Raw genomic sequence first — 14,292 nt, forward strand, 5'->3', positions numbered from 1 at the left:
ATACTCACATTAGCGAACGAAACTATGATCTAAACATAAAAAACATACAATAAATGTCTAAGAATGCATCATTGAAGATATAAATCCGAAATATTACATTAGAGTGAATTTATATGCAAAAAACCTGTTCGACTGCAAATGATTTTATTTATCAAAAATTTTACTTTCGAGGCGTGTTCAGTGTAATTGTATAGCGCCACCTCTCGGTCAAGCGGCAGCACACCGTGAATTTTCGCCAAGACGACGATCGGATATGGGCGTGCAAGTAATATCCGAACCATGTCTATAGCGCGCTGACTGATTTATATTGTACACATTATGGTATGCGAGGCCTGCACATAATTGCATGGTCTGTGGTACTGGTAGCGCTATTGTTTTTGAGCGCGATATGCGAATACTGTATGTGTATGTAGTGCGAGTACGCTCGACCTAGTAGTAGTGTATGTGTATGTATTGTACGTCGTATGACCCAGTTGATTACTTCTACAGTGTAAAGAAAGTGGCTTACTCTATCTATCAACCAATATGTGAGACAACGCAAGGGCAATTTTGTATTTCGTTTGTAGGAACAAAGCTGTGGAATGATCTCCCAGATGAAATAAGATTAAAAACATCGAGGTTATCTGTCCACCTACCTTCTATGTAAATGACGTGGGCCTTCGTTTTTCCTTTTATATTACTTGTCTTCCTTTTATAATATGTGAAGAGTTTCATTCCAAAAGGAGCCAAATCCACTTTGGGTACTTCTGAGTAAATTGCCTTTTTTATTTCTCCACTTTCCCTTTAGCCATGTATACCTTCATGTTGTTATATATGTTAAAGGTGTCACCCTGCATGGACCTGATTATCTGCCAATAATGATAAGAAAAAATCTTCCCTTCGGCTTTTCTGATGTTTACTAAATTTTTTGATTTTTTATTTTCGTGGATTTAGCTCCTTTTGGAATGAAACATGTTATTGTACCTAAAAAATAAAAAATAAATCATATTTTCTCAATAAAGTCACTGAAATTTTATTCAAATTTAGCAGCAAACCTTTCCTTTTAAATAATAATAGTGAAATCACACATAAATATAACCTTTCGAAAAGAAAGTAAACAACATTATTACAGTTTCATTCCAAAAGGAGCTAAATCCATTCAATTCCAAAAGAAGCTAAATCCATGTTTCATTCAAAAAGGAATTACTAAATCCACATTTTTTTTTTGGCACATATCGCACGACAACCAAATGCCCTAAGATGTTGATACCCACTTTGATAGAAAAATAAGGTTTTACAAAATGGAAAAATACTAGAAGAGAAAAGGTAAGAAAGAGTAAAGACGGATTGAGGACGGTAAACCCCAAGAGACTCAAAAGATCTACCCCAGAATCCTCTCACCGGCACCAGAGTTGCCTAGGCCAATGATGGCCGAGAAGATTGCGCAATGTACCGCGCCGGTCTGGCAGGAAGGTGCCAATTGCGGTGAGGGGTTTTCATGGACCAGTAGATCTGAGATTATATTATCCAAAAAAAAGAGATGAATATGAATTGACAAATAGTACCAAAAATAGAAGAAAAAAAAGAAATAAAGTGAAAGGCGTAAATATTCTAAAAAAGAATGAAACGCCGATAATACCAAACAACAACAACAACACAAAATCTAAAAATTTGATAGAAATCAGAAATAACTGGTGGATTTTTTGTCTTATCATATGTTATAGGTCCAGAGCGACACCTTTAACATATATAACAACATGAAGGTACATGGCTAAAGGGAAAGTGGAGAAATAAAAAGAAATAAATTTAAAAAAATATTAAAAATTGTTGTATCAGTATACTATAATGAATAACAGTAGTGAATTAATTTAACATCTTACTTGATTCATACTTGTCCATAATGCAGTGTTTTTCAGTATTCTTATTTTGGTACTGCATGCAATTGTAAAGTTTTAAAAAAAAAGTGATTGTAACTTCTTGTAAATAAGTTGTGTTCTACAGTGCCTGTGTATTGCATGACCTACGTCAGTACGTGATAACTTGTAAATGTGTAAAGACATAAGATTTTAATATAATTATAGTAATGCTAAAATGAAGATACATAACATATTTTTATGGTGTACATTGAAAGCTTTATTCGGCCATAACTAACAGTTAAATTTACACAACATTATTGAGATGAATACAAATTATAATTGCTGAACTGAAGGCAATATTTAAACGTGATGTTGATTTCAACCATTGCATACAAACAGATCATGTGTATTAAAAAAGGCACATTTTTATTTAGCATCTATCGCTATGACAACTTTAACCGTCGTCATTAAGAAGGAGCAATATACTTTATTTGTATACCACCATGTCTTGTTACTTATTAGTTACTGCTTATTTATATACATCTTATCTTGTGTCTTTCATAAAAACTTGACATACTCTATAGGCAATGTGTAGATAAGTTTACCAAAGAAAAGTATCTATAACAGTAATGTTTCTACGCGCTTGACAAATATACTATTACCCCGGTCATTTGATTCAGTGCTTGCCCGCACACAATGTTTTGACTAGTACGTGATCATACAAATTTTGCCGAGAAACTGCCTACTAATTGATATATTTGGTAAATTATTATATCTATTTGGACTTGATAGATATAACGCATGTGTCGCGCACTTGTGCGTAGTCCCATATACATCTTTCTGTGTACAGTGCTTGTAACTTTACCAAGACTGGGCCAATTTTTTTATCATTTCGATGATTCTAGAACCTTGCAGTACACACCAAGACTTATATGCTAGATGATCAACCTTTTCTGATCGATTCCACAACAATCCTTTCACAATGCAGTCGCATGACCATAACTGGTTTTATCTTTTAAGTTTCACATCTTACTTTATATATAAATGCTTTAAAAATTGTCTGAGTGATTCTTTTCCTTAATGTGTACGAGTATACATGTATACATACTCCATATCGATCTCAAATCCTGAATCATATCAGTTTCAGCACAAAATTAAGTATAGTTAGGTACATATATGTCTTTCATCTTCCCTAATGCTCGACTATGAATATCACCTCAAGTGATTAACATCCAACATAAGGTTTTTCAAAAAAATAGCACAGACATTTCAAAACTGGTCATGTCCTATACGCACACAAAAGACAATTCTGCGTTGTGTGTACTGAGTTTCATATGAATCGATCAAACTACTTCCAATAGTTTGCTCACATACTTATTTTACACACTGCACATGCATTGAGTTTTATACTGTTATTATAATGCCTCATCAACGATACCAAAACTATAAAATTGCTAAAACTTGGAAAGAATATGCTCCACAAGATTATTAAAACAAAATTGTATTCTTTGTGCAAAGCTTGGTTACCATGGAGGTACCTTAACAGACAGACACAACAAATGTGTCTTGCACACCCTCGGGTCAATCGGTATACCAAGTTTTATTACAATTTGCAAAAAAATTGGAAAAAATTTGACCCAGTTTTTTACAATAGACCAACAGAAAGACTCGCCTGCCCAACTGTATCCTTATTCCTTTATACACCCTTTCAAACTACAAAGTAGTTACAGGCAGCATATCTCTTGATGGTATAACCTTGAACCGCAATACTTTGGCGTTGAGCTGATTCACGTTCATTGATTCAAATGATGTATGAAACCAACTGTTTTGCTGTCTTGTGATCATTTCTCTTTTTCGCTTGCATTATTTTAGTCACATTGATTGCATTAAACAAAAAATGAAGACTATTTACAATAAGATATTCTACAAATCTTTCTTCTGTCCATGTTGATTTTCAACAGGTTCCGAAGTATAGTCTTTTTCATGATCGACTGTCACCTCAGTTACATGCACAGTCACTAAAACCAAACACATTGTTGACTCATGGTTTGACCTCTTGGCTGTAAATTTTATAATTACTACCGTAACTTCTTCAAGGAATATAGGTTGCCAAATAGATACAAATTGAAATATCCACCATTTCCACATGAGCAAGCACTGATTTTATCACAAATTATGAATTGTATAAATCACATAGAGCTTTTATACACTGATGTCACAATTTGTCTTTTATATTCCTACATTTCTTCCATTTGTAAACTTGCCAACCTCTTATTGTAATACAAGTGCCAAGCATGGTGGCTAATCTAGCAACAATAACAATTTATTTCTGGTACATGTATATCATGTGTTATGTGATTTTTTTTCTCCAGATAACCACATCCCCATGATCCCCAGGGACACTCTAGTATCAAGTTTGGTGGTATTTTGTCAAAGGGTCTCTGACATATCAAGAATACATGCTCGTAATGCTAAGCCATGCAATCTTTTACCTCCGGACCACAAAATGTTAAGTTCCAACCAATCCTCAAGATAGCCTAAAAACATGCCACATGGACAAATTAAATCGAGGCGATTAAGAGTCTTGCATGCAATCATGCAACAATGAACCTCATTTGACCTTTGACCTACTTATGTGACCTTCAACTCCAGAATATCATGGAGGCCAATAAAGGGCATCTACCAATCAAGTATGGTTACAAACAGATGCAGGGTTGGAAAGTTAGCAACCCTAATTGATTTTTGCAGGTAAGATTTCACATTAGACTTCATTCAAATTTGTGTACAGTCACGGAGGATGGACGGAAGGATGCCATTTGGATCCCTTAGTCTCTGCTCGAAAAAAAGCAGTTCTCAAGTCAGACAATCCCAAATGTTCACTACAGAGGATTACATGGATTTCTCTAATCGGCCTAGTCTCCTGGCTAGGATCACATCAACTTGTGGTGGAGGAAATGGTGCAAGCCGGGGCCTTGTGTGTCTAGGGTCATCAGGGAGCAGAACAGCCTTCGAGAACAGTGGTCCTTGGTCCTGTTCTCTGCGTTCCAGTATCGCACCGATGAGTCCTTGTACATACATGTAGGGGTAGGTCTTGGGGACCTTCTCCTTCCGGGCCACGTAGTTGTTGGCACGCTTTGACCATACTGCAACATATCTGTATCATAAAATAAAAGAACATGCAAAATGTAACAAGTTGCATTATATGCACACTCATTCTTGTCAATTGGAAATGATTCATATCTCTTAAAGATAAACTTGAGTTCTGGTAAAAAAAGAAAATGAATTCTCACAGAATCTAACGAAACTTACACTGAATGTTCAAGATTACAAATAAATGTCATGTGCCAAACAATTTTGGAAGAAAATGTATACTGGCTGAGTAATGAGCATAGAAAGATAAGGAAATCAGGGTAGTACTAGCCCCGACAGGCCGACACCATGTGTGTTGTCCCATATACATCTTTCTGTGTAAGTGATTGTTATACTTTACCAAAACTCTGCCAAATTTATGATGATTTTGATGACTCCAGAACCTTGCATTACACACCAAGTATATTATTACACTGAATCCAAGTCCGCATTTAGGGTCCAAAATCAGCAGCATGATTGACAAACCATCAGCTTACAGTCCGTCATCTACATAATTTAGATGTGCGTCGTGTACAGGGACAACTTCTTTAGATGACGTCATATTTTGGCGATTTAAAAGGGGCGTTCCCAGGAAGGACAATTAGATATTTAATAATTTCCCCAAAATTGATAAATTTCATGGGAAAGAACTGCCAATTCGGATTGCCCTGTCCAACTACACAGGGAAAACAAAAAATCATGTTGTTTTTTTTACTCCACCCACTTTGGATTGCCTTGTCCATCTAAAAAAAAATGTACAAATAAAAATAGGAAAAACAAGAAAGAAAAGAAAACCTTTTTTTCTTTCTTTCTAATTTCCACTCACTTTGTATTGCCTTGTTCATCAATCTGGTCGGGCCTGTCCTTGTGTGCCATGTAGTCGATGACCGCAAGCAAATTCCTTGCCCGGTTTGCTGGGTAGCTGGATGGATAAGACAAACAATTGGTATTACCACTACCATGATGAATGAATAGTAAATGCTTTAGACAAATCTCAGACTCATTGGCCCGTAGTCACAAAGGAGGTTTGTAGGAGGTTTGTACAAACCATGGTTTGACGATGGTTTACATCTATGGAATGCTGCTCGCATACCGTAAATTGTAAATTAACATTGTTAAGAAGTATGGAGTTTACATTCCTTCTCCATCAGTTTACAAATGGCATTCCATAGATGTAAACCTTGGCCAAACCATGGTTTGTACAAACCTCCTTTGTGAATACGAGCCATTCACTTCAGTTCTGGATTTGTGTTGTAAATTATTGACTTTTAATTAAAGGTAGTTACATTTCCCTGCTACAACCACTCCAACTTGACTTAACATCAGGTACCGACACAAGTACGATACAAAGTCTGCTGTTTCAAGACTCTGCATGCATCCAAAAGTGATTTCAGCATTTATATAGATGTCATTCATAATTTCTCATTAACTTTGCTATTTGCTTCAAAATATGATATTGTAACTGTAACCGTACTGTAATGATATGTTTCAACTTTTCCACAATCTTACTTCAAACATACAAAATGATACTAAAAATACTTACTCAAAGGAATACCGCTTGGAAGCATACATCAGTATATGGTTGTGGAAACACTCGAGCATGCTGGTGTGCCTAAGGAATTATGAAAACAAAATAAAAACTGATATAAATGATAGGGCATTTCATTATTTTCATACCACAAAATCAATATTGAAAATCCCATGTCATACACATGAGCAAATAAGATGCATTATCTTGACCTGCTGACATGTCCCAATTTTATAGGTCATAACCGAAAAAGAGCTCAATCTTGCAAACATGTACGTAATGAACGCATTCTCATTAAATTCCTCTCAATTTACAGAGCCTTTCGTACATGTATACAGAATCCTACCTGAAGCGAGCAAATCAGCAGAGTAGGCCAAGTTCTCCATGAATTTGCGGTCAAAGGTGACTTGTACTATTCACCTGCTAATTCCCCTACTGCTGCTTGGAATTTCTTCGCTGGGGATGGATTGTGTTGTCTGTTCTTCATATCTGTAAAAAGTGAAGAAACGAAAGTCATTCACAAAGTAAAAAACATTCAGATTTTAAATCACCAAAAGAAATTATTTTGAAGATGGCATTCTCTAATAATTATCACAGCTAGCCAGATTTGGAATTTGCAGGACTAATAACTGATGCATTGGTTCTCTGTCATGTATGTGAAGTTGAGACACTCTTTGGTAGAGATAAATATAGATGAGACAGTCACATCTCAAGCAAGCTATAGTATAACCTTGTCGACTTTTAAAAAGAGCAGGATGTTTACCCGGTTGACTAGCCCTGCACGTCATCATTACAAAGAAAACTGCAGTTGTAACGAGGGACATTAAAGGTAGGGTCTATTACAAAGTTTTAGGAAATTTTGAAAATTGGGTGGATAGTGATTCTTTACAATTTTGATATATTTGGATGCCCCTGTGGAAGTATTATAAGCACTAGAAAATTTAGCTCCTAAAACACTTCTGCTTTCGAAAAAAATTGAATATAAAAATTTACCGGTGCTCCCGGTAAATTTTGATAAATTTAAAATAGCGCCTACGGTCGTACAACGGTAGCTGCTACCATAAAAATCCCGGAATATGTAGTTGTGATATATAATTTCAAAAAGGTAATAGCCAATCGGTCAATTGTAGCTTGTTGTATAGCTGAATTAATATATTGACCTTGAGAGAGAGTTATAGTATACCCCATAAAGAGATTATTATTTAAAATTTCATCACTTTAGACTCGATTTCAACGCGACAACATTCACTGAATATTGTAGGATCGCATATGCTTCCAATATTTCATCCGGAGGTCTAGTGGAGCCAGACGTAGTCTCAGTGGAACAACCGACGATATAGAGACTGAAGCTTTCGGTCTACTGTAGACCTAGGCTAGACTATCAATATCATATGATTCATGAAATCTGAATTAAAAATCCAAGGCAAGAGATAACAAAACGTAATTTCTTAAATTTGCCGATTCCATGCATCTAGTCTCTAGACTAGATCAAATTAAAACGGTAGGCCTACCCAATGCAGTGGGGCGTATATCATTTCAACTTACCTCTCAGTGAGCTGGCATGTCTATTGCATCCTCTAGACTCGGCAACGAGAAGGCCGCCTGCAGCTCGCGAAGTTTCTCCGCCGTACCCTGGCCTTGTTCACAGCCACTCCCGCGCCTCCTCTGGGCCGGATGGTCGAGCTGCCATTGCTTGTTTCTCTCCTTCCTCTTACCGTCTTACTTAGTCTTATTCCGATTTAGCGTAGCCTTAGCCTTGTCCTTAGGCTTAGCACTAGCTGAGTCCGAGTCGGCCATCGTCCGTGACCTCGAGCTCCTTTTCCAATCTCGATCTCGTTATCGTATTTCAATCAAAGCTTGTCTGGACTGTAGCTGTCTATTTAGCGTTCGATCGGCGCCGGTGATAATCTGATATGAGCTCTGTGTGTTATACTTTACGTGAAAGCAGCGTATTGGAATTGATCAGCTGTACTGTATTACTAGCGCGCGGTCGGATACCCGCCTGCTAGCTACCTGTAGTACTGTACGTACCAACGAACTCAAACACTCGTTGTAAATACGCTGGTTGTTAAATGACATAGAGGGAGCTAAACACGTAAATTCAAAAAATAAACCGTCGAAAGTCAAAAGTGATGTCCGGACGTCAAACACTTTTATATAATGTTTTGAAAGCAAATTGCACAACAATTAGAGCATTTGATTTGGAATTATTATCATCTCCCATGTTTTTTTCGATGATCTTTCATATGGTACTGAAATAAACCAAATTTGTTTTGGAGGGGCACTTTGGAAATTACCAATACTCAACTATACCTTTAAACTTTGATGATCATCATGTCACTTATGTTTCGTGCAAATCTGATCGATAAGGAGTGAATTATGGAATTATACCAAGCAGAGGATAACTATATTATCCAGGATAAGGACTCCAGCTTGTGGTGCAGTCGAGTGGACGGAAAATTAGTTCCACAACCAGGTAAAGTAAAGAGCGAGGCGAGGGAAATGCCATTGCATTGCCAGTGCAGTGGGACTGGCAGTGGCAGTGTCAATGCAGTGGCAGAGTTTTGTGCAGGCAATATGCCGGTGTGTGTGTGGCAGTAACTTAGACCCTCGATTATAAAGAAGGATAGATACAAGAAAGACACATATATTTGCCAAAATTAAGAAAGAAGGTAGTGCTAGTTCAGAATTCTATCCAGATTTTGACCTGGAACTAGAGTGAAGGAGGGGGTTAATCGACCGTCAACAGTTTTCGGCTGGTCCGTTGGATGCATGGTAAAATCCCTTTAAAAATACATCGCATAATAGCATGCCAGAGTCACTGAAGAACCACATTTGCAATGGAAAATATATCCTTAAATACCACGCTACCTGAATCTGAAAAATCAAGTATCTGTAAAGAATATGGGTACCATAAAATGAGCTTTATTTCAAGTATTTTTCAGATTTAGAGCCCGATTTTGTGTGAGTCGCATGCTCAAAAGTATCTCATCGCATGTATTAAATTAATGCAGCTGGACACTGCAGCGCACACACGATATCTCTGTCTAATTCAGATTCCAATTTCCAATCACCGCAGAGGTAGTTTTCGGCATGGCGAGCTCCAAGTCCGGCGTGGGATACCTGCTTTGCCCGCTAGTGCTATAGATCAGCGGGGAAACGCACAGTGCGCATGCGAGCTTACTATTGACTTTGTGCATGCGACCGTAAACTGTCTCGCTAGGTCGATGACTGTTTGCGAAACAGTGAAAATTGAAATGAATATTGTCATGGCATTTCATAATCTTTTTTCTAGGATTCTTTTTTGTTAAAATAATAATAATATTTGCTTCATGATTTGAACAAGAAATGATAATAAATAGGAAGTAAAGAGAGTCCAAAAAATAGGATTTTGTCTTAAGTGGCCGAAAACCCCCTCCTTTACTCTACTAATATGTAATAGTAGGGTGTCTGAATGATTTTTCAATTTTCAATTTGGGATCGTTTTTCACCATTTTTACTTAGATCTACTTACTTACTTACTTTAAAAGACGATAGGTCTAAGCCTGTTCATTGGTCCAGGATTCTTCCATGGTTACTGCTACATGTATGTGTAGAGGGAGGAGATTGTGTAATAACATGAGACAACAGACAACACCTAGACCAGCTCATACAGAAGGCTTGCATTCTTTGACCAGTGACTATCAAGTCTATTCTTAAATGAGTTGACCGACCCAGCTGCCACAACGTTTTCTGGGAGACCGTTCCATAGCTCCACGACGCTATTGCTAAAAAAGTATTTTCTTATATCTAGTCTTGAGAAAGACAAAGTGTATATGATAAGTCTTCGTTTTTAGAAAGAAAAAAAAAAAGAAAAGAAAATTGACACGAAACAGGTAAGAAACATAACGACTTTTAAATCATGACCATTATTTGAACGATTGATGAAGACTTAATAGTTGATTTGTTTGTATGTTTTAGTAGGGTACATTATCTTCACGTCAGAGTTCTGGTCAAAGTCTGGATAGACTTCTGAACAAGCGCCAAGAAGACTTAACTTTACAAGCCAATGACCAGTTTTTGTCTCCTGAAAGACCACCTGGCCTGCCATTTGCCTGTTCATAAGACATACATGTACTGTACATGTAAATTGATATATTAAAGCACCACCTCACAATGTACGGTAATTGTCTTTTACAGATGTGTATCAATTATTAATGATGTCTGGTGACAGATCTTTAACGTCACCATCCAAAAACATGACCTAAATGAACGAACAGCTAGCCTAGCCTAGACCAACTCACATAGATCTCCCTTATTTGTTTCTCATGACACTGTAACTCGCGGCGCAGCTCCCTGGAGTAAATGACATTGGTACTCTACTTGTAGTAAACTACATGTACAGTTAAACCTGTCCACCTACATTGTAGATGTCAGTTTCATTAAAGAATTTCCCATAAGAGATGGTTATTTCTGTGTAGTTCCAATGGCAATCCGTTTTTAATTGAAATGTAATGAAGAGGATTTATTTATTCTGTTCGAAATGAGATACAAATTACATGTACATGTACATGTACATCTAATTATTTTACTATTCATCAGATTTTTTTTAATTTATCAAATTTTTCTCATACATACAGTACACATTTTCTTAATTCAAGTCAGTTTCTATTTACATTTAATTTTAATTGGAAAGTCATTAATGTCATTTTAAAATATTTCTAATTTCTATGCAGTTACAGTACAAAATCAGCTTGCTTCTGTCTACTTTTAATGTCTCATAAGATCTCTTTTCTCACCATTATTTTGACAGGATCAGCCCTTGGTAATGCTTGGAATCCCGTCTGTCTGGGTAAAGTGTTTGGAGTGATCGGCAAACTACGTATTCATCCAGGTATGTAGAGTCAACAATACCCATGTCCCTTAAAGGGCAAATCCACTCTGATATGAATTTGATTTTAATAGAAGCATGTACAGTATAAAGTCTTTCGTCTATGGCTGATCGTCAACGAAACAGAGTTGAGTCTTTAGTCACTTCCATTTGTTGCTACGGCAGGCAGCCAGTGAAAACCAATTTGTTTAATCAAATTATGGAAATGCAAGCATACAAACAGAACTTAGTTATTCCTTGCTAATTTTTCCTGATTGAGGTGTCATATGAAAGGGCAGAAACTGAACTTTCTAGAAATGTAATTTTCTCTTTGAAATTCAGATACTGTCCGCCAAATGACTTTTTGGTTCCCTCTTTTCAAATTGATTTTAATCACTCATGCCTAAAATTTGCATCATATGAGTTGCATCAAATGAAAGAGGAGGACCTAAGCTTTACAAATTTGTCAGTTATTAATTACAATTGTGATTAAGCTATGATAAAACATCGATAATTCTCGGTTTCTGGGACACACTACATGTACATGTATGTTACAAAAAAAATTAATCTCAGAATTCAAGCTCTTGCTTTATGCCATCAAACAGAGCTTGATAAGACCTTTTATTTGATGCCTCATTCATCCTAATAGCCCCAGTAATAAGACAGTTATGCCAGTTTTTAACGCCTGGAAATCATGTATTTAATTGCTTTGCTTTGCTTTTTTTTTAAAACAAAAGTTGTGATCTCATTTTAAAACAAAAGTTGGGACCGATTATCGGGCCGTCATTTTTGCATGACATTTCACATTCCTCATAAAAAAAAAAAAAATTCTCATCCATAGATTTTGCTGAAATTTCACCAAAAGCAAATTCACATGTTAACCAATCATCCATCCTACATGTAGACCTTTTTTCTCATCCTGAATGCGGGATCAGGTTACAGAATGGCACTAAACACGGCTCTTGTGAAACAGTGCGGCAAAACAAACTGCAGAAAACATAAATCATAGAAAGTTTAGTATTAAAGGAAAGATAACAATGTAATTCGTCTCATCCAATAGAAATCATGAAACAAAAATCTAATCAGCCCATCAAAAGATCACATTTGCGTAGGCTATCCAAATGGTCTCCAATAGTGCATAACAGCCCCATGGCAGAAACCTTCATGGCAGAAGCGTACACATTGTAACGGTCTACATGTACACTATACATAGCAAATTGAAGAGGAGCTTGCAAGATATGTCACAGTGTTGCCAATATGTAAAAAAATAAATTTCCTATTTTTAATCAGATATATGACGGCTGTGCATAAGCGTGTAATTACATACAGGTAGTTGTGTACACGTCCAGGCATACAGTCAGATACACCTGTACATGTGTACATACATGGCCGCCATGTTATTTATTTTCCTGAAGTTTTCCTCCGAGTCCAAAGCCGCTAGTTTGGTTCTAGTTTCCAAGTGGTGAGTCGATGCCCCGGCTGTAAATGATTGAGCTCGCAGGGTTGGCATATTTCCCGCTTCAGAGGCTTATTTCCCGGACGCCGGGAAATAAGCAGTATTTACCGGTATTCACCGCTTTTTACCGGTATTTACCACTTTTTACCGGGAAATACCCGGAAATATATTTTTCCACTCACATGTTCATAGGGATTGTCCAATTTTGAACATAATAACAATGTGGTGAGTATGGTTGCATTTGTGTGTACTATTTGTGTGTGTGTGTGTGTGTTTGTTCGTGTGTTTGTCTATGTCTGTAATTATGTAATGCTGGAAAAAAATACAGGAAAAAGGTACCAAATATACATCTAATCTAGATATGATGTTCTTATTAAAGGGAACCAAAACCTTCATACTACATGTAAGTTACTTTTATTGTAAGTTTAAGATATTTGAATAATATCAGTGAAAAATTGAACAAAATCGGGCAAGGAATAAGGAAGTTAAAGCTTTTTAAAATGACTAGTCACTAGAGGGCGATATTCAATTTGATGACATCATTTGTGGACAACTCTCTATGCCTTTTGTACATCAAATTTCAAAAGTTTTTCGTTTTTTTCCTATTAATTTGTGTTCTTGATCGGATTTCATAACATGTGAAGTAGAATATCATTTTACATTCTATTATCTCAATCACAGAAAGAAGGAAAAACATGAAATTTGATATACAAAAGGCATAGAGAGTTGTCCAAAAATGATGTCATCAAATTGAATATCGCCCTCTAGTGACTAGTCATTTCAAAAAGCTTTGACTTCCTTATTCCTTGCACGATTTTGTTCAAATTTTCACTGATTTTATTCAAATATCTTAAACTTTACAATAAAAGTAACTTGTATGAAGGTTTTGGTTCCCAGTTGCTAATTACCATATTCATGAATACCTATTAATTAGCATATGCACAAAATGCCATTTGTTTGCGTGTGTACAATTTTGTATGCAGTGAGGATTTTATAAATCTGTTTGTGTGTTCCTACTATGAGTATTGTGCTGCTAGTGCTAATTATTTCAGAACAATATTTTCAGTTATGAGGCTAAAAACAAGTAAAATTATTGATAAATAGAGAATTAAAATCATATTTCCTGTTTTTTACATATTTACCGGACGCGCATCTTATTTACCGGACGGTATTTACCGGTATTTACCGCCGGTAATTACCGCCACCGGTATTTACCGCCCAACCCTGATTGAGCTATGGATATTGAAACAATATGGATTTAGTCACGTACATATTACATTGCAAAAATTTTAATTTAATGAAAAAATTAATATGTCAATGACTTCAGTTTGATAGAAAAATGTGTAACATATTGTTGGCATTTATTACTACAATGTACATGTAGATCTGTACAACGCATATGTTTTTAGTCCTATTTAATACAAGAATCAGGAGAGAAAAAAAAAGAAGAAAGGAAAATTAATATAATGAGGATATTTTGGACAGCTGTATTCAG

General features: G+C 36.2%; 2 protein-coding genes across 2 annotated transcripts in view; one reads left to right on the plus strand and one right to left on the minus strand.

Annotated features, from left to right (window-relative positions):
• Positions 1-2,088: 2,088 nt before the first annotated feature.
• Positions 2,089-8,807, minus strand: LOC115923975. Its single transcript, XM_030985352.1, has 5 exons — positions 8,038-8,807; positions 6,839-6,981; positions 6,508-6,576; positions 5,791-5,886; positions 2,089-4,989 (listed from the first exon to the last, which is right to left on the minus strand). Exons 3-5 carry the CDS (start codon positions 6,564-6,566, stop codon positions 4,725-4,727), a joined length of 420 nt encoding a protein of 139 aa, XP_030841212.1. The 5' UTR covers positions 6,567-6,576; positions 6,839-6,981; positions 8,038-8,807; the 3' UTR covers positions 2,089-4,724.
• Positions 8,808-8,813: 6 nt separating this feature from the next.
• The window catches only part of LOC115923974 (phosphatidylinositide phosphatase SAC2-like), a 28,924-nt gene continuing 23,445 nt past the window's right edge, over positions 8,814-14,292 (plus strand). Inside the window, exons 1-2 of the mRNA XM_030985351.1 lie at positions 8,814-8,968; positions 11,285-11,365. Coding sequence (XP_030841211.1) covers positions 8,872-8,968; positions 11,285-11,365 — 178 coding nt within the window. The 5' untranslated portion in view covers positions 8,814-8,871. The remainder of the gene's footprint in view (positions 8,969-11,284; positions 11,366-14,292) is intronic.

Source organism: Strongylocentrotus purpuratus, unplaced genomic scaffold, assembly GCF_000002235.5.
Source record: "Strongylocentrotus purpuratus isolate Spur 01 unplaced genomic scaffold, Spur_5.0 spur5_scaffold_15, whole genome shotgun sequence".
In the NCBI taxonomy this organism is placed as follows: Eukaryota; Metazoa; Echinodermata; class Echinoidea; order Camarodonta; family Strongylocentrotidae; genus Strongylocentrotus; species Strongylocentrotus purpuratus.

What these genes read in the sequence shown, in the direction of transcription:
- LOC115923975 (XM_030985352.1), bottom strand. Translation starts at nt 6,566, where the DNA reads ATGCTCGAGTGTTTCCACAACCATATACTGATGTATGCTTCCAAGCGG. An exon ending in TCCAAGCGGTATTCCTTTGA is followed by an intron (nt 5,887 to 6,507) that starts GTAAGTATTTTT and finishes TTATCCATCCAG; the next exon opens with CTACCCAGCAAACCGGGCAA. An exon ending in GATGAACAAGGCAATACAAA is followed by an intron (nt 4,990 to 5,790) that starts GTGAGTGGAAAT and finishes TTTATGATACAG; the next exon opens with ATATGTTGCAGTATGGTCAA.